Here is a 26,174-nt window from a genome sequence, read left to right as displayed (position 1 = left end):
CAAAGCCATTTGTTATGCCGCAATGGGATTTGTCCCTGGTCCTGACTTTCCTTATGGGGTCCCCTTTTGAACCTATGCATTCTTGCCCCTTAAGGTATTTGGTTTTAAAAACAATCTTCCTGATAGCTATAACATCAGCAAGGAGAGTGAGTGAGTTGCAAGCCTTATCAGTAAAGCCCCCTTATACAACTTTTTATGGGGATAAGGTGGTGTTGAGGACCAAGGCTGCTTTCCTCCCGAAGGTTGTTTCACCTTTCCATTTGGCTCAGGCAATTACTTTGTCCACGTTCTATCCTCCGCATCATCCTTCCAAAGAGGAAGAAAGACTGCACCGTCTGGACCCAAAGAGGGCGTTGAGCTTCTTTATTGATAGAACAAAGGATTTCAGGCTGGAGGATCAGCTGTTTATTGGATACGTGGGCAAGAGGAGAGGAAAGGCAGTCCACAAGAGAACACTATCCAGGTGGGTTGTTCTTTGCATTAAAATCTTTTACTCTTTGGCAAAGAAGGATCCTCCTGAGGGCATTAGAGCTCATTCCACCAGAGCTAAGTCGGCCACTTCGGCCTTGGCCAGAGGTGTTCCTGTGGTCGACATCTGCAAGGCCGCAACTTGGTCGTCCCTTAACACTTTTGCAAAACATTACTGTTTGGATTCTGAGGTTAGAAGGGACGGCCATTTTGCACGGTCAGTGCTGCAGGATTTCTTGGTTTGACCATTTAGGCACCCACCGCCGGGCGTGGTACTGCTTTGGGACTCTATTCATTAGGTGAGGAATCCACAGGTAGTTGTATCCATCAGAACAACGAGTTACTTACCTTCGGTAACGACTTTTCTGGTGGATACATTAGCTACCTGTGGATTCCTCACGGTCCCACCCGCCTCCCCGTTGCCTTTCTGGTCTTACCAAGTAATCCTTGAGTACGCTCCTCTTGGTCTTTGAGGGTGCAATAGATGTTGTATATATTATATTTATATATATGTATATATCTTTGTGTATATACTTGATGTGTATATATATATTTTAAAAAGAGAGAGTTATATATATATATATATATATATATATATATATATATATATATAAAAGATTTACAGTTATTCATGCAATGTTGTGTATTTTTACAATGTAATGGGATGTTGCCTTGCTCTTTCATTGCATTGCCTGGTTGTTCTCATGCACGTAAAAAATGATTGGTACTGACGTCGGCACGTCGTCGAGGACCTCTTATTGCCTGTATGATGTCAGACGGCGTCGCGTGGGCTAGAGTGACGTCCTCGTCGACGTGCAGAGACTAGTAAGAAGATTTCCGTCGAATGCTGGCGCCATGGGAGTATTCATTAGGTGAGGAATCCACAGGTAGCTAATGTATCCACCAGAAAAGTCGTTACCGAAGGTAAGTAACTCGTTCTTTACGTTCGTTGGTCACCTGCTCTATTCCCAAGAGGGGTGTTAATGCTCTAATCACCAGAAAATATCATGCCTTGGATTGATCCATGAATAATACTGTTTTCCTCCTTCGAATTCTTACTTCTTAATACATTACTAACTGTAATTATAGAAACAGATAGCTTGACACTTGATCTAAGAGTAGACTCCTTGGGTTAATGATAAATCGTCATACTCCTAGGTCTGCCATACAGACTACACCTAAGGTTCAACATGTGCTCATTAGTGGCTTGGTGACTTTGAGGTCCTTCATCCATAGGTAGCTTCTATTGCATCTTGGTCACCATCTTGTATTTTTTCTCCCAATTAGATACCCCATGGACGACTATCACAACATCTTTTCCCAAATGGGCTTTCTGCTTTGGGATCAGAGAGACCTCCTCATGACCACCCTTGCATTGGCCCGAATGGCTTTCAGGTGTCCTTGCCAAGACTGTTAGCGAGGAACACTTTAGCCCCATATAATTATAAATTGAGAAAGACTTTACTTTTGAACTTTGATCCATTAATATGAACATTTTTAACCAACTTCTTCTCAAGGACTAATACAAGTATTATACATAAAACTCTACATCAAGGACAGTAACCAAAATAAGTGCCATTATAATGAACCACATTTTGAAAGAAGCCAAGAAAAACAGACTTCAACTGCTGAAGAACAAGTGACCATCACTGACTCAGCCACACCCCATGATACAGCCTTTCTTTCTTTGCTCCTGGGCTAACCTGTTCATTCTTTTGAAATTATTCTGTATTAAGGTTTTACAAATATAGTCATTATACATATTCCAGAATACCTGAAGTTAGCTAGGAACAGACAGTAGATCCTGGAGGCCATGACTATGGTTTTACTGAAAGGGTGACATAATATATATGACAATACAAAAGACGACAATCATACTCTATCAGGCACAAAATGTTAAGTATTAACCAGTATATCCAGGCCAAGTATGTTGATTCAAACAGAAATGATGTAAAACAAATGAAAGCTCTGTCATCCAAAGAGAGGGAGTGGTGGAGACTGAAAGGAAAGGGGAAGACCAAGGGTTCAGTACTGGGTCATCCTTAAGAGATCAAGGGTGACCTCTTTAGAGGTATAGAAAAGAAAGTAAACCCCAGCATCCAGTGATGGACAGAAACATGTGGCAACTGTACAAATGGTTACTAGAAGTATGAGGGTGGCAGATGTCAGGGCTTTGGACTTTTTAAGATGGTTGTTTGCCCCAGAGGTGTTAACCTTTACAGTTTAAAGGAGAACAAAGTCCGACAAATTATCCACCATGCGCAGCACTCGCAAAGTAACTAGCTAGACCAAGCCTCAAGGTTGCTTTTGTTTTCTCTTTGGAAGCCTTCTGCTCCTGTGTGATCCTCTTTCCTAGCAAGGTGAGGTAGGGTAGAATGTAGTGGGTTGGAATAGATTGGAGTGGGGTATAGTGAGGTGAGGTAGATTGGAGTGGGGCCTATTGGTGTAGATTGTGTTCGATTGGGGGAGTGGGGTAACTTGGAATGGAGTTGAGTGGGGTAGATTGGAGTGGAGGTTGGTAGATTAGGGTGGAGTGGAATGGGGTAGAGTTGGGTGGAGTTCAGTGGAGTGGATTTGGGTAGATTAGGGGAGATTGGAGTGGGTGGGGGAGTTTGGAGTGGGTGGCATAGATCGGGGTGGGGTGGATTGGGGTAGGTTTTTTTTGTTGTTTTTTTTAACTTTTTTTAAGGAATGTATTTATTCAGCTTTTACAGAAAAACAGTACAACAATGCTGCATAATGGTGTAAACAATACCAACAGCATGACAGGGTAGCAGTGCACTTCCACATAGTCACATTTTTTCAGTGCGATATCCAGTATTCTTCATGTCTTCAATAAACCTAGAGGCAATCAGCAAGAGAGAAAAATACAGGAAAAATTGGTGGGGGAAGGTGGGGGCAAACGAGGAGAGGAGAGCACCAGGGCATCTGGATAAAAAGCTCCGGAGTCTCCCATAGATGTAACCACATAGGCGGGAGGGAGATTGATCAGGTCCATGTACATGAGCCCCATACCAATCATCTCCCCATATATCAGAAATCTGGCCCCCCTTTCCCACCCTGTGTCCCTGTATAGCTACCAAACTGATCTCCAATTCACAGCGACTTCCGCCGCTCCTCACCCCCTTACTCTGTTCGTCACTCCCCATTTGCCATCCTCCCGAGAATTCCATTCACTCTGGCCTTTGTGCTGCAGCACCTGGCCGTCGTTCCTGATCATCGTGGTCACACGAGCTTCCAGTTGCCTGCCCACCTAAGTCCCCCTCCCCAGGCTAACCTCCCAGACGCTGTATGATGCGGCTCCAAGCTTCAAGATCCCGCTCTGCATGCTCATCCGTCTGGGTCCTTCTGAGCCTTTACTCCTCAGCTGCTGCCCATTCCACTAGATCAGCCATCCATTTTTCACAGATTGGAGGAGTTGGGGGGGGGGGGGGGCGGCAAAGAATAGCAATGTGCTGGATAGCAATGTGCTGGTTCGCTAGTGTCAACCCCAGCTGTGCAAACCAATGTCATTTTTCAACCTTTTTTAGGGAGAGGCAACAGTCCCAGAAAACAGTGCCACATCGTCATCTCTATTTAACTGTTGTGACCACTCTTACTAACTCACGCCAAAAACGACTGCAAGGAGCCACATAGCCATGTGACATGTCCAAAAGTGGCAGGGGAGGTACCGCAGCGCACACAGTTGTCAGTTTGTGCCAGAAACATTGTGTGCAATCGCTGCAGTGTCAGATACAGTCGATGCAGATAATAAAATTGTGCCGGTTTAAATCTGGCATTCCCGGATCCTTCCTGCACCAACGTGCATGCCCTGCTCCATTCCCCCTTCTCTAGTGGTAGCTCTAGATCTGCATTCCACATCGCACGCACCACCAAGATAGGTACTCGTCGATCTCTCTTTAGGGCTGCATACACTTAGGAGAAGAGACCCCGAGCTGAGCCCGGATCCAACAACGTCTTCATCAAATGGGAATCTAAGGGTTCTTCAGGGAAGGATGTTCATATCTCTCGAACTGGCTCGATATACTGGCATACTGCAGTAGCTGTCCCCGTCCAACTCCAAAGTGTGCCTCAACCTCCTCTAATGTGACAAAAGTGCCATTCTGATACAAATCCCCTGCGCTGTTGCAGCCACCAAAGTGGTTGCAGGCGCTCTTCGGATCACCCGGGTGACTGCCCGCTTCCATAATCGGGCCACCTGCAAGACCACAAATGGAGCACCCTCTGGGAACCCAGCACCACTCATAAGGAGTGTTGGGAGCTCTGCTATACGCACTGCCCCGTCCAGCAGGGTTTTATCCCAGTTAGGTCCATCATCAGGCCAGAGGGCCACATATTGTAAGAGACCTGCCATATAATATAACTGAGGATCCAGCACTCCCAGCCCACTGCCTACCAGATCCAGTTTCAGTACCTCGAGATGGACCCTGATCTTCTTACCTGCCCAGATCAGGGACACCAGCAACCTATCTATCTGGAGGAACAGTGTCGGCGGCAGCTAACAGAAAGAGTTTTGCATGACATATAAGCAACGAGGGAGGTATACCATCTTACTAAGCGCGACCGTGCCCATGACTGACAATGTGAGTGTGGTTCAGAATTGGGCAGAGGCGCAGAGTCCATCCATCAGGTTGCCCATGTTCAAGCTATATTGTAACCGAGGGGAGTGAGTCACCCGCATCCCTAGATATTGAAACGCCTCAGTTTCCCATGTCAGACCCACCTTCAAGAGTTCCGTCACCTCTAGGTCAACCAGAGATGCCATCGGGTAGAGTACCTTCTTAAGCCTGTTAACACAGAGGTCCGAAACTGCACCAAAGTCATCCATAAGGCTTAACAGTAGAGGGTCAGAGCGCTCCGGATCCATTACATACACCAGCGCATCATCTGCATATAATGATATGGTATGCACTCCGGTCCCTACCTTGGTACCCCATGCTTGCAGCTTTGCCATAAGCTGCACCGCTGACAACTCCATCGCTAGCACAAAAAGGAGCAGGGACAGGGGGCAACCCTGCCTTGTACCCCGTTCTGTGTACAGGGGGTCAGACACCGTCTTCACAGTGCATACCCTCACTTGCAGTGCCACGTACAGTAGGCGTAACCATGACAGGAAGCTCTGCGCAATCCCCATTCATCACATCACCTCCCATAAATAATCCCACGACAGGGTATCAAACGCTTTTTCAATGTCCAAGGCCACTAGAGCAGCCAGCATCTCTGAGTTTCTAGTTTTCTACATCAAGTGGGAGAGTCTCCGCAAATTCGTATGCAGCTCCCTCCCAGGAACAAATCTGCATTGGTCTTCGGGCACCAGCTGCGTAATCACTTGATGCAATCGCTTTGCCAGTACTTTAGCAAGTAATTTTACATCAACATTTAACATCGACAACGGTCGGTAGGAACCGGGGTCGGTCAGATCCCTCCCCTGTTTTGGTATCATAACTATTGATGCCGGTGTACAGGCAATGCTCCCTCCCTATGCACCTCGCAGAGAAGACCAACCGGTTTGGGAGAAGTGCAGCTGAGTATACCTGAAAGAACTCAGCCAGGAAACCTCTGGACCCAGCCCTTTACTACATGGCATGGCTCCTCCTCCAATTCTTCCAATTGTATGTCTAGATCACCCGCCTGTGTGTCCGTCAACCTTGGGAGCTGGAGGCCAGCCAGGCACCCATTCACTTGGGAATCATCCACACGCAGTGGCGAGGCATATTCACCCATCAGGTGGTCACAGAGCAGAGAATTGACCCGTTCCAATTTCATATCTCCAGCTGGCCCATGAAGGGACAGAATCATCGGTGGAGGCCTCTCACGTTTTAGCAGCCACGCTACCATACGCCCCAACCGGTCACCCTCCCGATGCAACCGCTGTCTATAATCCCTGCGCACCAGATTATCCAATCTGTTCCACGCAATCTGTGTCCATATATGCACCTCTAGAAGTCCGGGTTCATCCAGAGCACCGTCTCCTTCTCGACTCGGCAATCGCGCCAGGGACCTCTCCTGTTGTGAAAGCTCCCCTTCCAACTTCCTCCATGTACCATACACCTTCCCAATGTTCACTTTCCTCACAATTATCTTTAAGGCCTCCCATTCCAGTCCCCTGGTCGGAGCCGTGTTCCAGTACGCCCTTTAAAATCCCTGCAGCACTGTCAGCACATCTACCCTATATTTGGGGTCCCCAAGCGTCTCTAGACCGGCTGTCCCCCTGTGGCGTCTGCATCCTGAGTCTCGCACTCCAGTACCAATGGGGCATGATCCGACAGAAATCGCACCTGATATGCTGCCCGCCGAACAGTCAGGGAGCCATGATTTGCTAGCAGAATACGGTCCAACCTACTATATGCTCCATAAGCCGGCGAATAGCAAGAGTACATTTTGGGCATAAGATGAAGTTCCCTCCAAACGTCCACCAAGTATAGCCTTGTTATAATTTCCTAAAGTCTAGTGGTCAAGCGGGGTTTAGTGCCCCCGTCGCGGGGACACCTATCCAATGTGCCATCCAGCACGCAATTAAAATCACCAGTCCACAGAATAGGCATTCCAACATAGGGTAATAATTCCTGTTCCAGGGCCCTAAAGAACTCTTCGTCATCTGTGTTCGGGGCATGCATATTTAATATACAGCACTGATGCCCATCTAGATTTGCATGCATGAGGACATATCGGCCCGCCACGTCTGCCGCCTGAACCTGCAGCTGGATCAGTACCGTGGGGGCCCCCCATAGCGAAACCACTCTTCCCCCCTCCCTCCCCAGCATAAGATGAATACGTAGCTGAGTAGAGCTGGCCCCTTCATTTTCTCTGTAATATTTGTGCCTCTGCATCCATCAAATGCGTCTCCTGTAGGAGAGCCATATGTACGCCAACTCGTCTGAGGTATGAATGCACTCTAACGTTTTACAAATGAGTTAAGACCTCGCACGTTCCACGTAAGAAAGCGCACTAAATCACTCATTGGGATCTATTTCAGTCCGCATTCATAGCAGTACCCCGCCTTTCCTCCTTCCATCCAGACACACCACCCATTGGTCTCCCAAGCCTGCATGTACATCACTCTCTTCGCACATCTTAGCATCGTTCATAGTGTTAGTGTAACTAATCCACCACTGCTGTAACAAAAAACTCCCATGCAACAATCCCCACAGAAGCCCATCCCATCCCTGGTAAACCTCTCTAAACACCTTTTGTCTCCCCACCCCACATATGTATCCTACTCTCCCATACAGTCTATACCTTGGCAGAAAGTAGCATGACAAGGACTCCCACCTTACTACAAGGAAAGCTCAAGGTGTCCTAGGATAGCGTGCATCAAGTCCTCCCCCCACTAACACCCGATTCGCCCGTACACAAAGATAAGAGAACATCATTTTTTAAAACCTTTTCGCATTGTTCCGCATGCACAACAGTCACCCCTGTGTTCCGAGGTGCACTCCATCTGTCCCTTCGATCTCCACATGTGCATCTCCTTTCAGGTGCGGCTATTGTCCAGGTCTAAAGCTGGACCCTTTTCTCCTTGCAGAGACTCTGTGCGTGAGGACGCCTCAGAGGTGCCCGTCCCCACCAACACCCTGGCCTCCTCTCACTCTTGCCGCTGATGCTCCAAACTCAAGCTATCTGGACGCACTATCACTCTGGCCTCTGTGCTGTCGCGTCGACATTGTCTACTTTTTCTTCGTGTGGTGGCCATTGTATCACCTGCCCTCCGGGCATCCCCTCTATCCCTCACCCCTCACCCCCCCCCCCCCCCCCAGGCGGAGGGGGATCAGTGAGGCCCCCCACCCCCTCTGAGTTCCAGCTAGTCCCATGCTGCCTCCAGTGTTGGAAAAAGTGTGAGCGGACAGCATGCAAAACTTTCAGCTTAGCCGGAAACAGCAGCATGTATGTGTACCCCAGTGTCTTCAGTCTTTGCTTAACGCCACTGAATGATTGTTGTTGGAGCTGAACATGTCTTGTGTAGTCGGAGAAGAATCGTATGGTATGATTCTCGAAAGAGGGGTCACCCCGCTTGCGCACTTCTTGCATAATAGTGTCCCGATCTTTGTGATAGAGTATCTTGGCAATAATTGTCCTCGGGGGAGGCCGAGCGGCTAAGGCCCTATGGGCCAAATTATGTAGCAGGTTTGAGTAAATTATGCGTCAAGAAAATGCTAATTATGCAGCATAATGCAGCACTTTTTGTGATGGTATTACTTATATTTTTGGTCATTTTCAAACTTTTTAACATTGTCTCGGCATTGTTGGACCTCATTACTACCAGTTTAGCACCCAAATATAGCAATATAACAAACAAAAATGTAACTTTGCAAAGGGCCATCCACTAAGTGGCAATGCATGCGCTGCATTTTTAGTAACTTTTGAACTGTTTGAGCTAGAAACAATTTGTTTTTTTTCTTAAAATCTGCGGATTATGTAGCAGATATTGGATTATGTGTCAAATGCAGCAAATCTCTAACTATGCGAAAATCACCACAGCCGCACAATCGCATAATTCCAGTGACCCTGCCTATATTTCATGCAGTGTGTAGTCAACAGGGTGCACAGGTTATGTGCCCTATCGAGCTTGCATTTTAACATTGCAACCAGGACACTCAGCCTGCAATGGCACTGCTGTAAGCACTTGGATGCATGGTCCCCAGGGGCGGCACAATTTGTGCTGCTGCCCTCAAGGACCTACCCTTAGTTCTCTAAGCCCTAGGTACCTAAGTACCATTTACTAGGCACTTACATTGGCAGCTAAAGGTGTTGCATCCCAACAGTTTTGGGAAAGGGCTCTGGCCAGAGGAACCTGGTTACCATGGGCCTGGGCACTACCGGCTTTGAAACCATATCAGATACCAGAACAAAGTGTGGGGGGGGGGGGCTGCTACCCATGTCAAAAGAGGCACTTCCTCACATTGACTTCATTTGTATTTTCCTAATTGTGATATATTCTGAAATATCTGCACAGTTCATTTTTAATGTTTGCTTGAAAAAAATAACATCTTACAGCAGCTTCTCCCACATGGGTACCCAGCAGCATTGTCACATAAATTCCCTCAATTTCATGCCGGAGAAAGAGACATAAATGCCAAGCCGTGGAAGACAGAGACTGACATTTAACCTCTGCCCTTGAGTGCACAGCGCATGTGACAAGATGAGAACAAGATTTAAAAGCCTGTATACAGAAAGCAAGTACTCTGAAGAATACAGTAAGCAGGCAGTGGTCCACAGAAGGGTCGAACTCAAGCTGGGCAGCTTAAATAAAATAAAGCCAGCAAATAGAAAGCAAGCAGCGGTGAGTTTCAAAACCACCGAGGCAATGGTAAGTAGAGGGTGAAATGCAATCCCAGGGAAGCTTTCAGAATGCCCACAAGAAGCTATTAGCAAACCAGACCAATGAACTGTCTGGTAGGCTTCAACTTAAATATTATATAGACAGCGTATGGTACCATAAGCAGCAACAACTTTGAAAATAATTGGTAACCAGGACAATTCCATTAACTGTTGTCAGCCCAATATTTGGTTGCAAGCCACTGAACGCAGTTTCTTAAATTCCACTCTTGCGTTTGCTAGTAGTAGGAGCAAGCATTTCTTCAGGTTTAATTTTTTATCTTGTGGGCGTAGACCAAAAGCTAGCTAGATGGTGGCCTTCTGTACACAGTGGAGTTTCTACTGTTGAAAAACAGGAATTCATGCACAGATAATGTTTCCATAACCTAGCTTTGAATTAGCACGCACAGCGGAATACGAGTGTCATAGGTGGAGGAGTTTTATACTTGGCATAGTTTAAACCCGCAGTACTTTACCACCTCAGCAATTTGAGGCCCCAAGCTCGTACCTGGATTATGCCAAGATTTCTTCGTGTGTCTGGAAACGTACAAGGAGCATCTAGCTGTGATAGATGGTGATGGCAGCAAGTATAAAGTAATTCTCCTTGACATATGTTCAATATCACATCACAAGACCAAAAAAAGGCCAGAAGACACCCCCATTTCCCACCCAACATCCACTGCCGCAGGTCACTGGCTTCTCCACCGTCCTTTTCCACCTTCTCCTACTTGTTACACACACCAGGCTCAAAATGTCCATCCAGACTAGGAAAAGAAGAGATATAACCCCATCATTCACCTCGTCAGGTTACGCTTCCCTTCTCGCCTGCTTCCAGCATACAGATGCTGTGTGCAGGAATCTCCGGGCTGCTTCTACCAGATACTTAAAGTGCTTCTACTAGTTATGATGATTTCTGTGCAGATTCTAGAGCACGTTTAATGTGTAAAGAAAAAGTTAAAGGGCTGGGCTTAAGGAATATTTATTTAAGCTATTCTGCCCTCTACCCATATAAATAGTTGTATAATGCGCCTAAATTAGGTGGCTGTGGAAAAGGATCTGCATGGCCTACCTGCAAAAAACGTGAAAACTGTTTTTATGATGCTCAGACTCGAACAGCTGCCCGTATCGTCAGTGGGGAGCGCTGGGAAATGCGCGCATTGACTCAGTAGGTCTCCAGACTTTGTAGGGCAAATACTGATAAAACCACGCACTTAATATGTGATTGTGCCTGTCTTTGTGTAGGACGTGGGCTCTTATTTGCCAGATAAACTGTTTTAGTATTGAACTGTATACCAAAAGATGTTAACTGCACTGTTTATGACAGAGGCAATAAATACTGTTCTATTACAATATGTAGATTATTTGTTTTTTATGACGAAAGAAATCAAGGGTATTGTCATTTCCTTATTATTTTTTCTCATTGTTTTGCATGTTTCATACTATGAATGTGTTACTTGGATTTGAATTGGGGAAATAAGCTATACCCTAGATGAAATATGTTAGGTTTATTGAGATATTATTATTGAATTAGTGTAACTGACTAATTTTTATATCACTGTTTTATTGTCTGTATTTCTATGCGCTGTATAAGCCTTAAATTAAACATTTAGAAACTGAATTTAAATTGGTTCACAGTATAAATCTTCTGAGAGTGTTTTTTGTCTGTAAATCCAGAACTTATACCATTTGCTGACAATAAATTCGTTAGAATTGCATTAGTCTAACTCTCACCAGCAAAATGAAGATATAGCTTTGAACAATGTTGTATCTTGTATGACACTGCAGTGTATTAACATAAACATGTATCTCTTTCCGTAACCAACATATAATCTCCAGATCTCTTTAACATTTAGTGACGAGTACCATTTGTAGGCGGCGCTCTTGCTGATAAAAAAACATTGGTTAATATGATTCAATTTTCTGCTACGTTAACTACAATAACGTAATAGAAATCCCCTGCTCTTATTGATGTTAATTATTGGTGTAGAATTTAATCTGCGCTGAGCAGCCTGGAGAGACAAGCTTCCATTCCACATTACAGCCACATAAAACCACTGTACTGAAAACTCCATAAGACTTCACTAATTAATGGCCATTTGTGATGCTCCTTTTTCCTACTTGCATCTATTGAATGGATTGTCCTATTTCTTTAGACTATAATGGCATGAATCTCATTCTGTTATAGAAATTCTGCAGCACCACTTTGCTCAGTTAAATGTCCTAACCACACCTCTGTAGTTAAATGTGTCAGAAGAGCAGGAGCCGATCAGTTACCATGTAGAAGATGCTTAAATGAGCATATGGCCACTTTAAGAGCCTATCGTCATTTGTGTTAAAGGATGAGGAAGCCAGTTTCAGTCTGATTGCCCGACTGGTCGAGAGGATGCCCGCAGCAGTTAGCCTATAAAATTACCTGATTCTTCTTTTCTTGCTTCCTCAATCCTCCTGAATGTAGGAATAAGTGGATCTTTATTAGTTTTCCACAATCTTCTTGGAACCTGAGGATGATCAGTGTGGACTGCTCCTACTGAACCAGAATCCTATGTAACCTGCTGTTTATTGAACACCTCCTCTGCAGCTAGTAATACATATTATTGTCTTATCTGGCTTTTGATGTATCTTGCCTTGGATTTGACTATTTGTCATGTGTTCGTCTAGTCTCTTCCAATATCCCGCCGTCATGGCCAGTGTAACTATGAAACTTCTAAATATCGAAGGAGGCTCTGTTAGGGTGCTTCCTGCGGCATGACTGTCTCAAACTTATCTCACATATTCATTCAGTTGCTGAAAAATATTTTTATTGTTGATCAGCTGCTTCTTGATCTGTAGTAAATGTGCTTTCTCAGGTCCTGGTGGAATTTCTAGCTGTATCTCATTAACTTTCATGCCAAAGTATTTGCTTCTTTCTTCTAATTCACCCACCTGTTTGAGGTGGTAACATCTTCTAGCCTTCTAACTGAATGTGGACCTGTCATGATTTTTCTCTAGGTCTTATCTTGCAGACCACCCCTGGCATCTGCACACAGGCCAGTAGTGGTCAAACCACTCCACTATAAGCACATAGATGTGATTTTGTGCAAATTCAGAAAGATGGGTCACTTTATAGTGAACAATAGTAAGAGCCACTGGAAATATGCAGCGTTGCTGCCACATGCCACATAATCCATCTGCTGCATAATCTACAGATGTTAACAAATTCTATTCGTAGCTCAAACAGATAGAAAGTTACAACACGTGTTGCAGTGCAGTTGAACACCCTTCGCAAAGGTTTATTCAGCAGTATACTGTTGCTGTATTTCAGTTTTAAATCGTAACTAATGAGGTGAAACCTTTATCCAGATAGCATTCGTAAAACATGACAAATTAAGTAATACTATCACAATATGTGCCACATTATGCTGTATAGTTCACCTTTCCATGCCTCATAGGTTACCTTTCCCTGCTGCATTGTTTGGACCTCTTCTGTCGCATAGCTCCAGTGGCCTTGGCAATAATAAAGTGATCATTTTCACAGGTTCTACTTTAGCAGTGCAACAGCTGAGATCCACATTTTTGGGGGTTTTGAAATGTCTTTAGTAATTGGACCCGAAATATGCACTGCTCTTCTTGGCCAAACTTCGAATAACAGCTGAGCAGTGCACATAGCCTTTTCATAATCCAGACAAGGCATGGGATTAGATTTAAAAGTACGAGAAGTCTGATGGGTTACCATCCCACTAACCTACCCTAAAGAGAGTATATCCCCAGAGCCTGCGTCCCCCTGCATTCGCCCAGAAGATACAGAAATTGTTGTCGGAACACATGCAAGATGGCAGGTTAGAAGTCTTGCTTAATTAGGGTGCTGCGAGACAGAGTAGCCTTTCAACTTACTTACCCTCCTAGTGGGGACACCCACGCACCATCCCCCAAAATTCCCAATGCTGTCCGGTTCCCTCATGAGTACATATATAGTTGAAATACAATGGGTCTTGTTTCTTTTGTTATATGTGCAGGAAATATTTGGGTTTTTGACCTAGCTGGTGTTTGAAGTGAGCCTTAGTATGGTGGGCCTATTTAAAGTGAGATGCTGATTGGTGTGTGGGCAAGTGCGCCGCAGACAGTTAGAGCCTACATATGTTACTGAGATGTACCTTCCATTTTGGGTGCTGTAGAGTTATCAGGGTTAACAGACAGTGTTTGCTGATGAAAAATGTTTGTTTCATCACCTAGAATGTAAGAGGTATGCACATAGCGTCCAAAAGACAGAGTATGCATTCTTTAAGTGCAGAGGGAAGCATGTGACCTTACTGCAAAAAAACATTTGATGAATGCTGAGAGTCAGAGACTAGAAAGAAGATGGAGGGGCCAGGTTGTGGCTTCTTGGTTTTCTGCTTATGCTAGAGGCACTTTAATCTGGTTTAACCCTGGGGTCCCTCTTCACATGATCAAGTCGATGGTGGACTGAGAAGGCAGATATGTGTTGATTGAAGAAAAACTGGATGGCAGATTGATTGGTAATCGTGATTTATAGGCATCTTATTCAAGTCACTATGACTCTAGTTACAGGTTTCTAGCAGGGGTGGGCACATCTGCCCCACATATCACAGGACAACTTTAACATTATATTAGATTTCTAGGAAGATCACCTATAATACTTCCTTACCTTGTTCACAAAAATGCAAAGGTCCTTTGTGCCTGGCTAAATAAATGGGAATTAGTTTGTCTCGCTGTAAACACCCGCAGGTTCATGAATACCAGTTCTACACCACTATATATAATCTACAATGATGTAAGGGAACACTAATTTTCCATACCAACATGATCTATGTTTTTCATCTTACCTGGGCACCCTGCAACATATTAAACTGAGGAGATGGAGCTTGGGGCAATTTTAAATCAGTTTCTTCAGATCCCATCACAAATACACGTAGATAGGAGCTCCCTTGTCCAGAAAGCTTTCCAGACACAATAGGTGCCTGGGTGAGGGTTCTATGATGAAGCATGCCACTAGATATTTCTAGTGGGTGAGAGTCCTCTTAACAAATTGGAAGGATTCCCCTCTGGTATGGTTGGGGACAAATTAAATGGCTTAAGATATTCATTTTAAAGACTTTATTTTGTTGGTTGGTCTTGATGCAGCCTCTGCTTCCATGGGTTTGAATGTGATGAATGCAGTGGACGTGGGGTAGGTGACAGAAAAGGTGAAAGCTCTTAAAGATGTCGTATCCCGTTTTGGTTAATGTAGCAAGAGATTCTTGCAGTGTTTATGGGTCGATCAAGAGATGTTTTTATGGACATTTTGGATTGATTATAATATGATATATGTTGAACATCTTCCTTGACTCATCTGGGCCGTTGATGGATCAGAGAATTAGACACTTTCGGCCTTCTGGAGGGCTTACTGAAATTCCCATCCTACCCCTTCCGATGTGCCTTTAAGCTGGACTCCCAACTTCAACCAACATCTTGCACTATCAATATCATCATCAGTATTACATGTTTTCATTGGTACATCTCCACTCAGTCATTGGGCCATTGTACTTGTGTAATAGTGGATTAGATGCTTAGCTTTGGATGTTTTCTTCTGAGTGAGGGCAGCTTGTCTAGTGATCCTGTGGTAAAGTTATACAAGCAAAACACCTGGGTCTTTCTTCAGCCTATACAGCCTGACTTGGATGGGTTCTGAATCATGCATGATTTCACAACCCATAAAAGCCCTTCATCCAAAGAGTAGGGTTTGAGTTTCTTGATGGAAGTTGAATGGTCTTCAAGTTGTGGTGTTGCACCATATATAAGGTTCTGGAAACGCCAGAGTGCTTTGTTTGCCCTAACCTTGTTGTGTGGAAGTGTCTCTGAATTCCAACCTGGTATTGTTGTTGACCTGAATCACAATAGTTTGATTTGTGTGAATATTAACTGTGTATTTCCTCTGGATGACAGAGCTGCCTCCCTTTAGTCTAGCCTTTTTTACAGTAGCTGCTTTCTGAAACCTTTTCATCCTAGTCTTTGGGCAATTCCTGGATAATGGGAGAGCCTTCTTGGCTATACCCATCATCAGTCTTAAAAGACAGAAATGTGCTATTAACTACTTGGCCCCGTCTCAGGAGTGTAAACAATACCAGGTTGTTTCTAAATTTTCTGTCCCAAAATATTGTTCTGGGGTTATAATAGATTCAAATGCAGATGTGGGTGTAATTACTGTGGCGAACTGGCCACTTGTACTTGTGGAGAATTTGCTCCATGCTGCAATCGCCTAAGGGTACCATCTTTTTTAAGAACTTTCCGTTCCTAAAATGTTCTCGGCATACCTTTCTCTTGCAGATCACCCCTTTGAGAATTGCCATGCGATCCCAGGCACATTAACCCTGCTCGAGGGATCTGCCCGATGACATGCTTGTGCGGTAGAAGTAACACACATGCACAGCCCTATTATTGACAGTCTCGGGTTTTTGAAAAAAAAACGTTTTCAAAGCAGGGGGCGGAAGTGGGACTGTGCGCGTGTGGTCTTCATGATAGCATTATTATTTTGTTAAACACAATTTTAACTGTAGGTATCTGGTACATGTAGGTTTGAATGGATTTGTTGAATTTACCAAGCCTTGTGTGTCAGTTGTGGGAACTTTAGGCATTTTTAGTTGATTCCTGGACAGGTTAATGAAGACATTCAGTTCAACCTGTGTACGCATCCTGTGCATCCTTCCCTTAATCTGTTGGATCCGAAAACTAACCTTATTTTAACCTGTTCCAGGCTCTTTTTCTGTTAAACTCAGGATTCCTTGCAGGAACGGGTTAATGAGAATTTATTATACATATCTCGTTCCTAACATATTCTTCTTCCATGCTTGTTACCCTTTTCATGTCATTTTCATTTAATATAACGGCTGTTATGATACTTTTCCAGCCATCTAATTTTTACACTGACCCACATTTCTCCACCTCCAATCACTTGTATTGTAATCTGTGACTTCCCTGATTGACAGCATTCCCTCCAGGGGAGCAGGTTACCTCCCTAGCCTATTTTAGCAACGCAAACACTTGTCTAAATAAACACACGTCCGTTCTGCAGTCCTATTTCACATTACTTCCCTATGTAACTGAATGACTGGATCCTGCAGCTTTTTGTGCTTTCATTATTTCTAACTGGACTTGACTGCTTCAGTGAAACGCTCCACTTTTTTCATTCATGTATCTAGTTTCGTTAAATTATCCTCTCTTTGAAACGTTTTGTCTCTTTAGAAAGGTTGAAATCTTTCTGCCTATTAATTACCTTACGATGAGAGCTAGAAGCTTGTGTCTTTCTTAGTGAGAGAGCGCGCTGCTGTGTTGGCGGAGGTGTGATAACAGCCTCTTGCTACTTCTCGAACATTCTCAAGTGCTGCGCAACTGATTACCATGTAAGTTCAGAGATGAGGGGAAGTGTTCAGAGTAGTGAAGATTATCTGCGTAGAGACAAGCTTCTTTGACATCCCTGTAGAGCCAAGCACTACACCCAACTTTGATCATTCACTGTAGGAAGCTGGCCTGGTGTGTGGTGAGCACCTGTGGTGTTATCACCTTATACCCGGTCAAGGTATCCCCTATTAGTGAAGTATAGGCAGTGTCTAGGAAGCTGGGCTCTTCTGAGGTAGCTGTGGATGAGCAGCCAAGACTTATTTAGGAGACATGCAAAGCTTATGCAATACCACTATAGTCACACAGCGACTTATCACACATGAAAGGACCACAGTGTTACAGAAATAAAGGTACTTTATTTTGGTAACACCACACTAGTAGGCCGTTTCCTCCAACTGGAAGTAAGTACACACTAATTATATACAGAGTATTAATCAGCAAAGATCATAAAAAGCAACAAGCATTGGCAATATTTAGTAAAAATAGAAAGGGCCCTAGGGGAGGGCCAAACCGCATAATAAAAAAGTGCAATGCGAGACACAGTCCCCCACCCAAAGATGTAGAGTTGTTAGAGAGGGGCTGGAGGACCTAGGAACCCCAAGAGGTGAGTACTAGTGACCTCCACCAACCAGGAGAGCAGATGTAAGTACCTGATTGTTCCAAGAGCTAACAGGAGGATGTAGAAAAAAGATTGTACGAGATCAGGACCAAACAGGAAGAACCCAAAGGTGGATTCCGGTAGAAGAGGACCTGCAAAGGAAAGGGACCAAGTCCAGTTTGTGATGTAGTGTCCGGTCGTGGCAGGAGCCACTACCCACCCTTCTGTGGATGCAGGACCAGGTCGACAGGGAGGGGGTGGTGGGGGTGAGAAGACCAGCTGAGCAGTGCCGGAGCCGAAGAGGAGTCCCTGAAGCAGTGCAGATGGTGTCCCACGTCGGTTGTCGAGTCGGGTCGCAGATGGTCAGTGTTGTAAAAAGGACCGCCAACAAGCCTTGGTAAATGCAAAGGGTGCAAATGAATAATTGCAAGGCTGAAGAGGACCAGCAAGGCCCAGGGGACTTGCCCCAAGGAGGGGATTCCGAGGTGACCCTCAGCAGTCGAGAGGGCCCACCGAAGCAGTCGCAGCCCCCACAAGCAACCCACTGGCAGCAGGCACAGCAAGTGGCATTGCAGCCCAGTCAGCACACCTGAAGAGGAGTCCCACGTCGCTGGAGCAGCAGGGAGGCAACTGTGCTTGGCAGGAAGAAGTGCTAGGGACCATGTGCTACACAGAGGCTGAGCAGGAGTAAAAAGGCCTTGGTAGGAATAAGAGTTGGGGTGCACATGGGTTCTGTCCTGCAAGGAAAGGCAAGAGCTTATCGTCTCCCAAGTTGAACAGCGGGCAGAGAGGACCAAGGGGACCACTCCAGACCCCCACATGTGAGGCAGGATCGATGCAGTTCCAGAGGAGAACAGATCCATGCAGCCGGTCATCGTTGCAGCTGGTGCCTGCAGATGCAGGGGAGTGACACCTTCACTCCAAGGGAGATTTCTTCTTGCTTCTTGGTGCAGACTGAAGTCTCGCCGACCTCCGAGGATGCGCAGCCGAGGAAATGTTGCAGTTGCTGTAAGGAGCTAATCTGAAGTTGCAGATTATCAGTTCTTGAAGCGTCCAGTTGTGGTTCCAGTGGCCAGAAGCTGAAGTAAACGGTGCAGAGGAGTACTGTTGGAATCTTGCATGTCGAGTCTGAGGACCTATCGAAGAGGAAGACCCTAAATAGCCCAGGAAGGGGGTTTGGCTACCTAGTAAGGTGACCACCTATCAGGAGGGACTGTGATGTTACCTACCTGACCTGGCCACTCAGATGCTTCCAAGGGCCTCTGAACATCTTGGTTTCAAGATGGCAGACTCAAGCTGCCACCTGGTGATGGACAGAGGAGTGGCCACGCTCCTTTCCTTAGTCCAGTTTCGTACCAGAGCAGGGACCGGGGTCCCTGGGCTGGGCAAACTGGTTTCTGCAAGAAGGGCACCAAATGTGCCCTTCAAAGCAAACTGGTTGCTTGGGGAGGCTAGCCCTCCCAAGCCTTGTAACACCTATTTCCAAGGGAGAGGGTGTTAACTCTCTCTCCCACAGGAAATACTTTGTTCTGCCTGAGCTGGTCAAGCAGCAGAAGTGCAGAAACCTGTCTGAGGGGTGGCAGCACCGCTGGCTGCCCGAAAACCCAGATGACTGGTAGGAGCAATGCTGGGGGTCTTCGAAGGAGCCCCCAAAGTGCATGGAATCGTACAACCAATACTGGCAACAGTATTAGGGTATTATTCTGACATGTTTAATACCAAACATGCCCAGGTTCGGAGTTATCATTATATAACTGGACCTGCGCCCAGTACACTGGTAAAATGGCTTTCCTGCACTGGAGTGCAGTGGAGCTGTAGTTCATAGGGGCACCTCGGCTCATGCAGGGGCGCCCTCACACACAGGGACCTGCTACAGGGATCTAGTGCAGTGACCTGTTGTGAAAGGGTGCATGGACCTTTTCTCGCAGGCTGCAAAGGTAGGCCTGCAGGCACATTTTGCATGGACTCCGATGGGTGGCAAAATACATGCGGCAGCCCATGGGGATCCCCTGGTGCCCCAGTGCCCTGGGTACCCAAGTACCATATACGAGGAACTTATAAGCGGGCCCCAGTATGCCAATTGTGTGGTGTGCAAAGTCCTAGGCAACCAAATTTAGAGTGAGAGAGCACAATCACTTGGGTCCTGGCTAGAAGGATTCCATTGAAAACAGTCAAAGAATACTGATAGCAGGCAAAAAGTGGGGGTAACTATGCCAAAAAGAGGGTACTTTTTTACAGTCACCGCCTAACAATTTTATAATTTAAGGAAGAAGATAATTGAATTGGCTTTAGTTCCAACTGACTTCAAAGTCTAGCAGAAGGAATGTATGTAGCAGCCTGGAATGTTTGTGTTGTGAATTATGAGTGTGACTGGAACCTTGGGCCTGCAAGGCGTTGTTGGGTGCTGAGTGCAGCCTGCCTTTTTTTTTTTTTTTTTTTAGCAGAAGCACAAACGTGCCTAGAATTAATGATCCAGAGGCTTCAGTGCAGCTCATACTATTACTAGTTAAAATGCCATCTGGAATTTCAATCCAGACTAAGGTCCTCATTATAACCCTGGCAGCCGGCGGTACACTAGCGGTAACACCGCCAACAGGCTGGCAGTGTACCGCCAGTGTATTCTGACCATGGTGCATTAGCCACAGCCATACCACTAGCCCCTGCAATTTACCGCCAGGCTTCCGCCAGCCGGTCATAATCCCCAACTGCCAGCCTGTCCAAGGCGGTGTTGCTGGCGGTAAGAGGGACTCGGGGTCCCCTGCACTGCCTATGCACTTGGCATGGGCAATGCAGGGACCCCCAGGCACAGCCCCATCGCGCATTTCACTGCCCGAATTTCGGGCAGTGAAATGTCCGATGGGTGCTGCTGCACCCCCTGCACATTAACATTGCCATCGGCTATATTATGAGCCGGCTGCAATGTTGATGTGACTTTTCCGCTGGGCCAGTGGACGGAAACGCAAACTTGAGTAAGAACTCTATCTCCGGTGTGGGTAGTGAGTTAGTAAAGTCTTTCTGTAATAGTCTGTCGGTGACTTCTGCAGAATTTGAGTTACCTGCACTTGTTTGAAAAGTTACTTCTCGGACATATTATGCACAAATACATCCCCTAAATAAAGTGGTTCAAGCAAAAGGCTAAGGTTCTTGTTATATACCTTTATACTAAAATACCTTTTTACTAGTGTCTACACTGCAGCACACAGACTCTACAACTGTGGAAGATTTACCTAATAGTTGCAGGGCTCAATTTCCCACAAACGTTGGTCTGATTGTGTTGAAATTGTTTAATTTGGTGAGCTTCCTTCAAAATGTCATAAAAAATCATGCATTCTGGTTGTTTGTGTTTGACCAGCGTTCAGGCACTCTTTTCCAGCCAAAAGATACATAGAATCACGGTTGCACATTTGCCAACTGTTCTGTGATACTTCAGCCTCTAAGGGTAATGCAAGACACTGACAGACCTGTCAGTCCTGAGGAAAAATAATTTTCCTACGTTATTACACACCTTGCTTCTACTCTTCCCAAAGGTTTTAACTCTTGGCTATTTACATTATTGTAGCACTTTTTAACAAAGCACTATACAACTAGTAATGTTCAGTTAAAAAAGAGCTAAGATCAGAATTACATTTGATGACAAGTAGACAGTAATTGCTCCTTTAATAACTTAAGTCCCCATGTTAAGAGCAGGTCTTACAGATCAGCATATTAAAGGGTCCAGAACTGTGAAAGGGTGAAACCTAGCAAATACATACATTGGGAGGCAAACAGACACCGAACAAACCAAAGTTCCAACTTAGGTAGAAATCAACGAGTAAAGTAAGGAGGTGCCAGCAATTGATGATATTTTACCACGATACACAGAAAACAAAACTTTGAGTGAATTTAAACAGATAATCCACACAAAAGGCTCAAATATGGAGATGCAAAGGACTAAGTTGGAAGCGAGAACAGAAGATGAGCATAAGCATTCTAAATTGAATGGAGAGAAGTAATTAAATTTTGCGGCAAGTCATCATTTAAGGATAGACGGTAATTAAATCAGGATAGAATAATTGTTTGCTGAAGAAGTTTCAACAAAGGGAAAAGAGAGCAGAAGTTTAAGTTTACAAATCTTTAAAAGTGACAGTTTTTTACCACTGTGCAAATTGTGGTATAACTTATAGAGAAGTAGGAAAAAAATGTCGTAGTTGTGAGTAGAAGGGGAGAGAGGGATAGCGGCAGGAGGGGAGAGAACAGGAGGTGGTGAAGAATCTGAAGATAAAGTGAGAACAAAGGAATGTTTCATTTCCTAGTTTTGAGTTTAATGTGATGTAGGCCATTTACAATATTTAACAGTGTCTTCCTCAGCCTCCTACACAGTGGAAAAAAAAGAGGACTCTGTTACCTTTGTTCCATTGGAACATGTTAGGAAATTGCATAGTGTGCAACCTCTATAGCTTAATAGCATCCAAACAAAGCCTGGAATATACTTTCTATTGGTACCAGGGTTGTGGGATTAGCCAGATGCCTTGTGGTGATGTGGGGGAGGAACCCAGGTTTGAATGTATGTTTTACCAACTAGCTTTTTAACCTACATTTGTTTTCCAAATATTATGATGTTATGGATTTGATCCCTTAACAAGTACCAAACAACTCCATTAGTGATAATTTCATGATTTATTTTTAAACACTTAAAGCATGATTGTGCCCTTTCATTATATCCTATGGAACTTCCAACACACCAGGTTGGATATCCTTCACGTTTCTGATGGAGTGTCCAATCCGCCAAGGTCGTAATCAGGCCCTTAATCCAGAAATGCTTTTGAGTTGGTACCACCACACAGCGAGAAATCGTTGAACATAATTTAGTTTCCTTCAGCTCAGGAGTAGCTTTGTGCTTGAGTTCAAGGATCCCTGCCTTAATTTCGAGTAAGGAAGTCAATAGAACATTTTTCAAATAACCAGTATCAGATGTTGATCTCTTCGAGATAAGAGACATGGTTTCATTGTGTAAATGAAAAGAGGTGTTGCATTTTGTTTTGACATTATTATCTGAAAGTCATCTGACACAATTATAAAAAAACATGGGTAAGTACTGTGTTATTGATGACCTATCCCAAACTAACATATGTATTAGGAAACTCTACCTAACCCACTTCTTCACTTTCCCAAACTGATCACTAGGGGTGTGTGGTAAAGAAAACTATACGTGTGATACTTATTATCAGTATCACCTTTTCTAAAAGTTGAATTATACTGACTTCACTCTCATGTTAATTCAACAGGTGATGGACCCATGAGCAGAAAACTGAAAGGGGGGACCTCAGCAAAATATACTGGAAACACCACACGAGGCAAGGCTTTATCTGAAAAGTCTAAAATGAAGATGCTCCACAGATCCGAGAAAGGACCACACTATAGTAGCCACATATGGTCTGAAATGGAAGGAGATACCGTTATGCCAAGTGACAACAGTGGTTTTAGGAATAATCCAGCAGTTGTACATTTTCAGCAAAAAGCCGCAAAGAAACCAAAATTGGAAAAAATGGACTGGGACCATCTTTTTACATGCCAGCCTAACAAAGAACAGACAAGTCAATACTCGTCTGTGGAGTGTGAGAAAACTTCAAGTAAGAAGGGATATACTTCTGGACAGAACAGAGCAAATTCTAGTTTGAAACCGTATCAATGCACTGAGTGTGAGAAAAGCTTCAATAAAAAGGCAAACCTTTTTGTCCACAAGAGAACACATACAGGAGAGAGACCTTATCGCTGTGCCATATGTCAGAGAAGCTTCAGCCAGAAAGGAGTGCTCAACAGACATCATAGAACACACACTGGAGAGAGGCCTTATCAATGCACAGAGTGTGAAAAAAGATTCAGTCAAAAGGGAGACCTTATTGCACACCAAAAAAAGCATAACCGTTTAACAGATTTTCGTCCCAGAGGTAAAGCACTAACAAAGAATGTTAATATATTGCCAGGCCCTAAACCCAATAATCAGACTTATTAATGAATCTTCCTACAGTTTTATTTTCCACTCAGTAAAGAAAAACCTACAATCTTGTTCTGTTCATTTGTAAATAATCTGAATCTACAGTAATTGTGTAATGTACATCTGAGTGAAAAACAAAGCTCCAAGTGGCTAAACAATTGACTACTTGCACCAGCATTCAGTATCAACCCTCTGTAAACACAGATGCACTAAATTCACCTTCATGGACGAATTAGGCTATGTAAAATAAAAGGGGAACGAGGAAGATGAAAACTACTTTGAGACAACAATAAAATGAAAACACAGTTCGGGAAACCAAAGTAGACATATGCTTGGAAACACTAAAACTAATTCTTGAAGAACACGCTGAGCAAAATGATATAGATACTAAAAGTAAACATATTGTTTTGTCGCCCACAAATTTATAAAGCAAGTAATAGAATTAATACATTGGCCATTGAAAAAATTACAAGAAATTATGAATATTTTAATATTGTTCTCTAATCTAACATCATTAGTTCATTTTGACAGATATATGGTGGGAGTTTCAACTTTGATTACTATTTCTTAGGGCTCAGTCCTTTAAAGTAATGGAGGGGTGGCAACTTGTACTGATTTAGGTTTTCCTATACTCTTTTTTTTTTTTTTTTTTTGTCTGATATTGCCTGTGAAAATGCAGCAATTCGTAGATGCTAAACAGTGGATTACTAACTCAGCGATTACGTAGATGAATGTATGTCAAACAGTAACACTGGCGCTATTTGTATTGTCATGATGTTTTACGCTTTCAGATGTAGGGCCTGATTTAGAACTTGGTGGACGGGTTCATCTGTCAGAAAGGTGACTGATATCCTATCCGCCGAAATTTAAATCTCATTGTGTCCTAATGGATTTAGATTTCGGCTGACAGGAAGTCTGGCACCGTTGTGACGGAGTAACCGGTCTGCTGAGTTCTAAATCAGGCCCTTAGTTTTTAAAATTAATAAATGGTTATCATTGCAGCTATGTAGATATGACAAGTTGTATATCACAGCTGTTGCAGGTAATGAAATGAAATGAAATGTACCACAGTTCGCTAACAGCAGGGCATTATTTTAATTAATAGCATATTTGCAAAATGTAGAATTTCATTTGATACCTGTGTGGCAAAAGACAATAAACTTTGACATAGGGTGTTTACAGATGTGTGTGTAACAACGATAATAATTTCTTTTTGTACAACACAAGTTATTTATATTCTGCTGTTGTGTAGCACTACAAATAAAAGGTGTTCCTATTACCTAATTAAATGGTGCTAATGTCACTCATGGGTAAAGGCTATGTTGAACTTGCGCTAGCAACGTGGTTGTTTTACATAGAACTCAAAACCAATGGCGTAACTGGCTATACTGTTTTTGCTAAGTTTAGACCAACATCTACAGCTCAACATTTAACAACATAAAATTTTGCTGAGTTACCAGACATCAAGCAGACATTTTTCTCATATGACTTCCGTAATTTTACAGGGAATGTTCTCTTTACTAAGACAAGGATGGTATGTTTGCAAGTGATGTACCTAGTAAGTGGTTAGCCTAGGTCACCGTTGATAACTTTTTAACCAAGGCCTGACCAGGTAGCAATTATTTCTGTTTTTGCCAAATATATTTTATTTTCTCAAATCAGTCATATACAAAGCCAGAGGATGAGTGATTTTTGTGTAACTCCCAGTTAAATATTCTGTATATAACTCTGTTCAATGTGTTGAAAGAGCGAATACCAACTGACAAAGTAAAAACCATTTTTATTTTGGTGAAGGATCAGATTTGCCTATCCTTGTGTGTCCCAAGTCTGCCATTGCATCATGACGCTATGCTAAGAGAGACACATTGTAAACATTAAGGCATGCATCTCTTCACTGTCTGCATGAGATCAATCAACCATTCCAGTTTGTTTCTTTGTGTAGAAGAAAAAAATGGTCGGCTGCATCTCTCACTCATACGCTGTTTTCAGGGCAGTCTGTCATTTTTCACAACTTTTTAAATGACAGTTCTGATAGAGACTTCTAACCACAGGTTCTTCATCTTAGAATATTCCCCAGGTGTCAGACTGGACCCAGGACATTTTGGGCAGTACTTCTGCACACCGTTATGTGGTGCTGATTGGCTCAGCGTCTGCGGCGTCCATGCTAGAAGTGACATGCCTTTATAGGTGCCACATTCACTTACTGACATCAGTTCCTTTCTTTAAGCTATAACAGTGCAGATCGGAGAGCTACATCACTCAATTTTTTCCGACCTTTTGTCTTTTTTTTTTCTTTCCTCATTTGAACTTTCTTCTCTACTAACCCTCAGGATTTAATCCAAGTGAGGGATGTCACAGACAGACAGAAATCTGGTTCTGACTCACACTTGCTGTGCCTGGAGTCGAGACCACAACTGTAATGCCTGCGTCAATTGCAAGTCTATGCAC

At 44.0% G+C, this 26,174-nt stretch overlaps 1 protein-coding gene across 2 annotated transcripts in view; it reads left to right on the top strand.

Moving 5' to 3' along the window:
- The window catches only part of LOC138259269 (zinc finger protein 577-like), a 166,172-nt gene extending 141,265 nt beyond the window's left edge, over window positions 1-24,907 (top strand). For both annotated transcript variants that reach the window (XM_069206882.1, XM_069206881.1), the window contains exon 7: window positions 23,017-24,907. In XM_069206882.1, the coding sequence (XP_069062983.1) occupies window positions 23,017-23,744 (728 nt within the window). In that variant the 3' untranslated portion in view covers window positions 23,745-24,907. The remainder of the gene's footprint in view (window positions 1-23,016) is intronic.
- Window positions 24,908-26,174: the final 1,267 nt, after the last annotated feature.

Source organism: Pleurodeles waltl, chromosome 9 (assembly GCF_031143425.1).
Source record: "Pleurodeles waltl isolate 20211129_DDA chromosome 9, aPleWal1.hap1.20221129, whole genome shotgun sequence".
Lineage (NCBI taxonomy): Eukaryota > Metazoa > Chordata > Amphibia > Caudata > Salamandridae > Pleurodeles > Pleurodeles waltl.
This window is presented reverse-complemented; position numbering and strand designations above follow the sequence as displayed.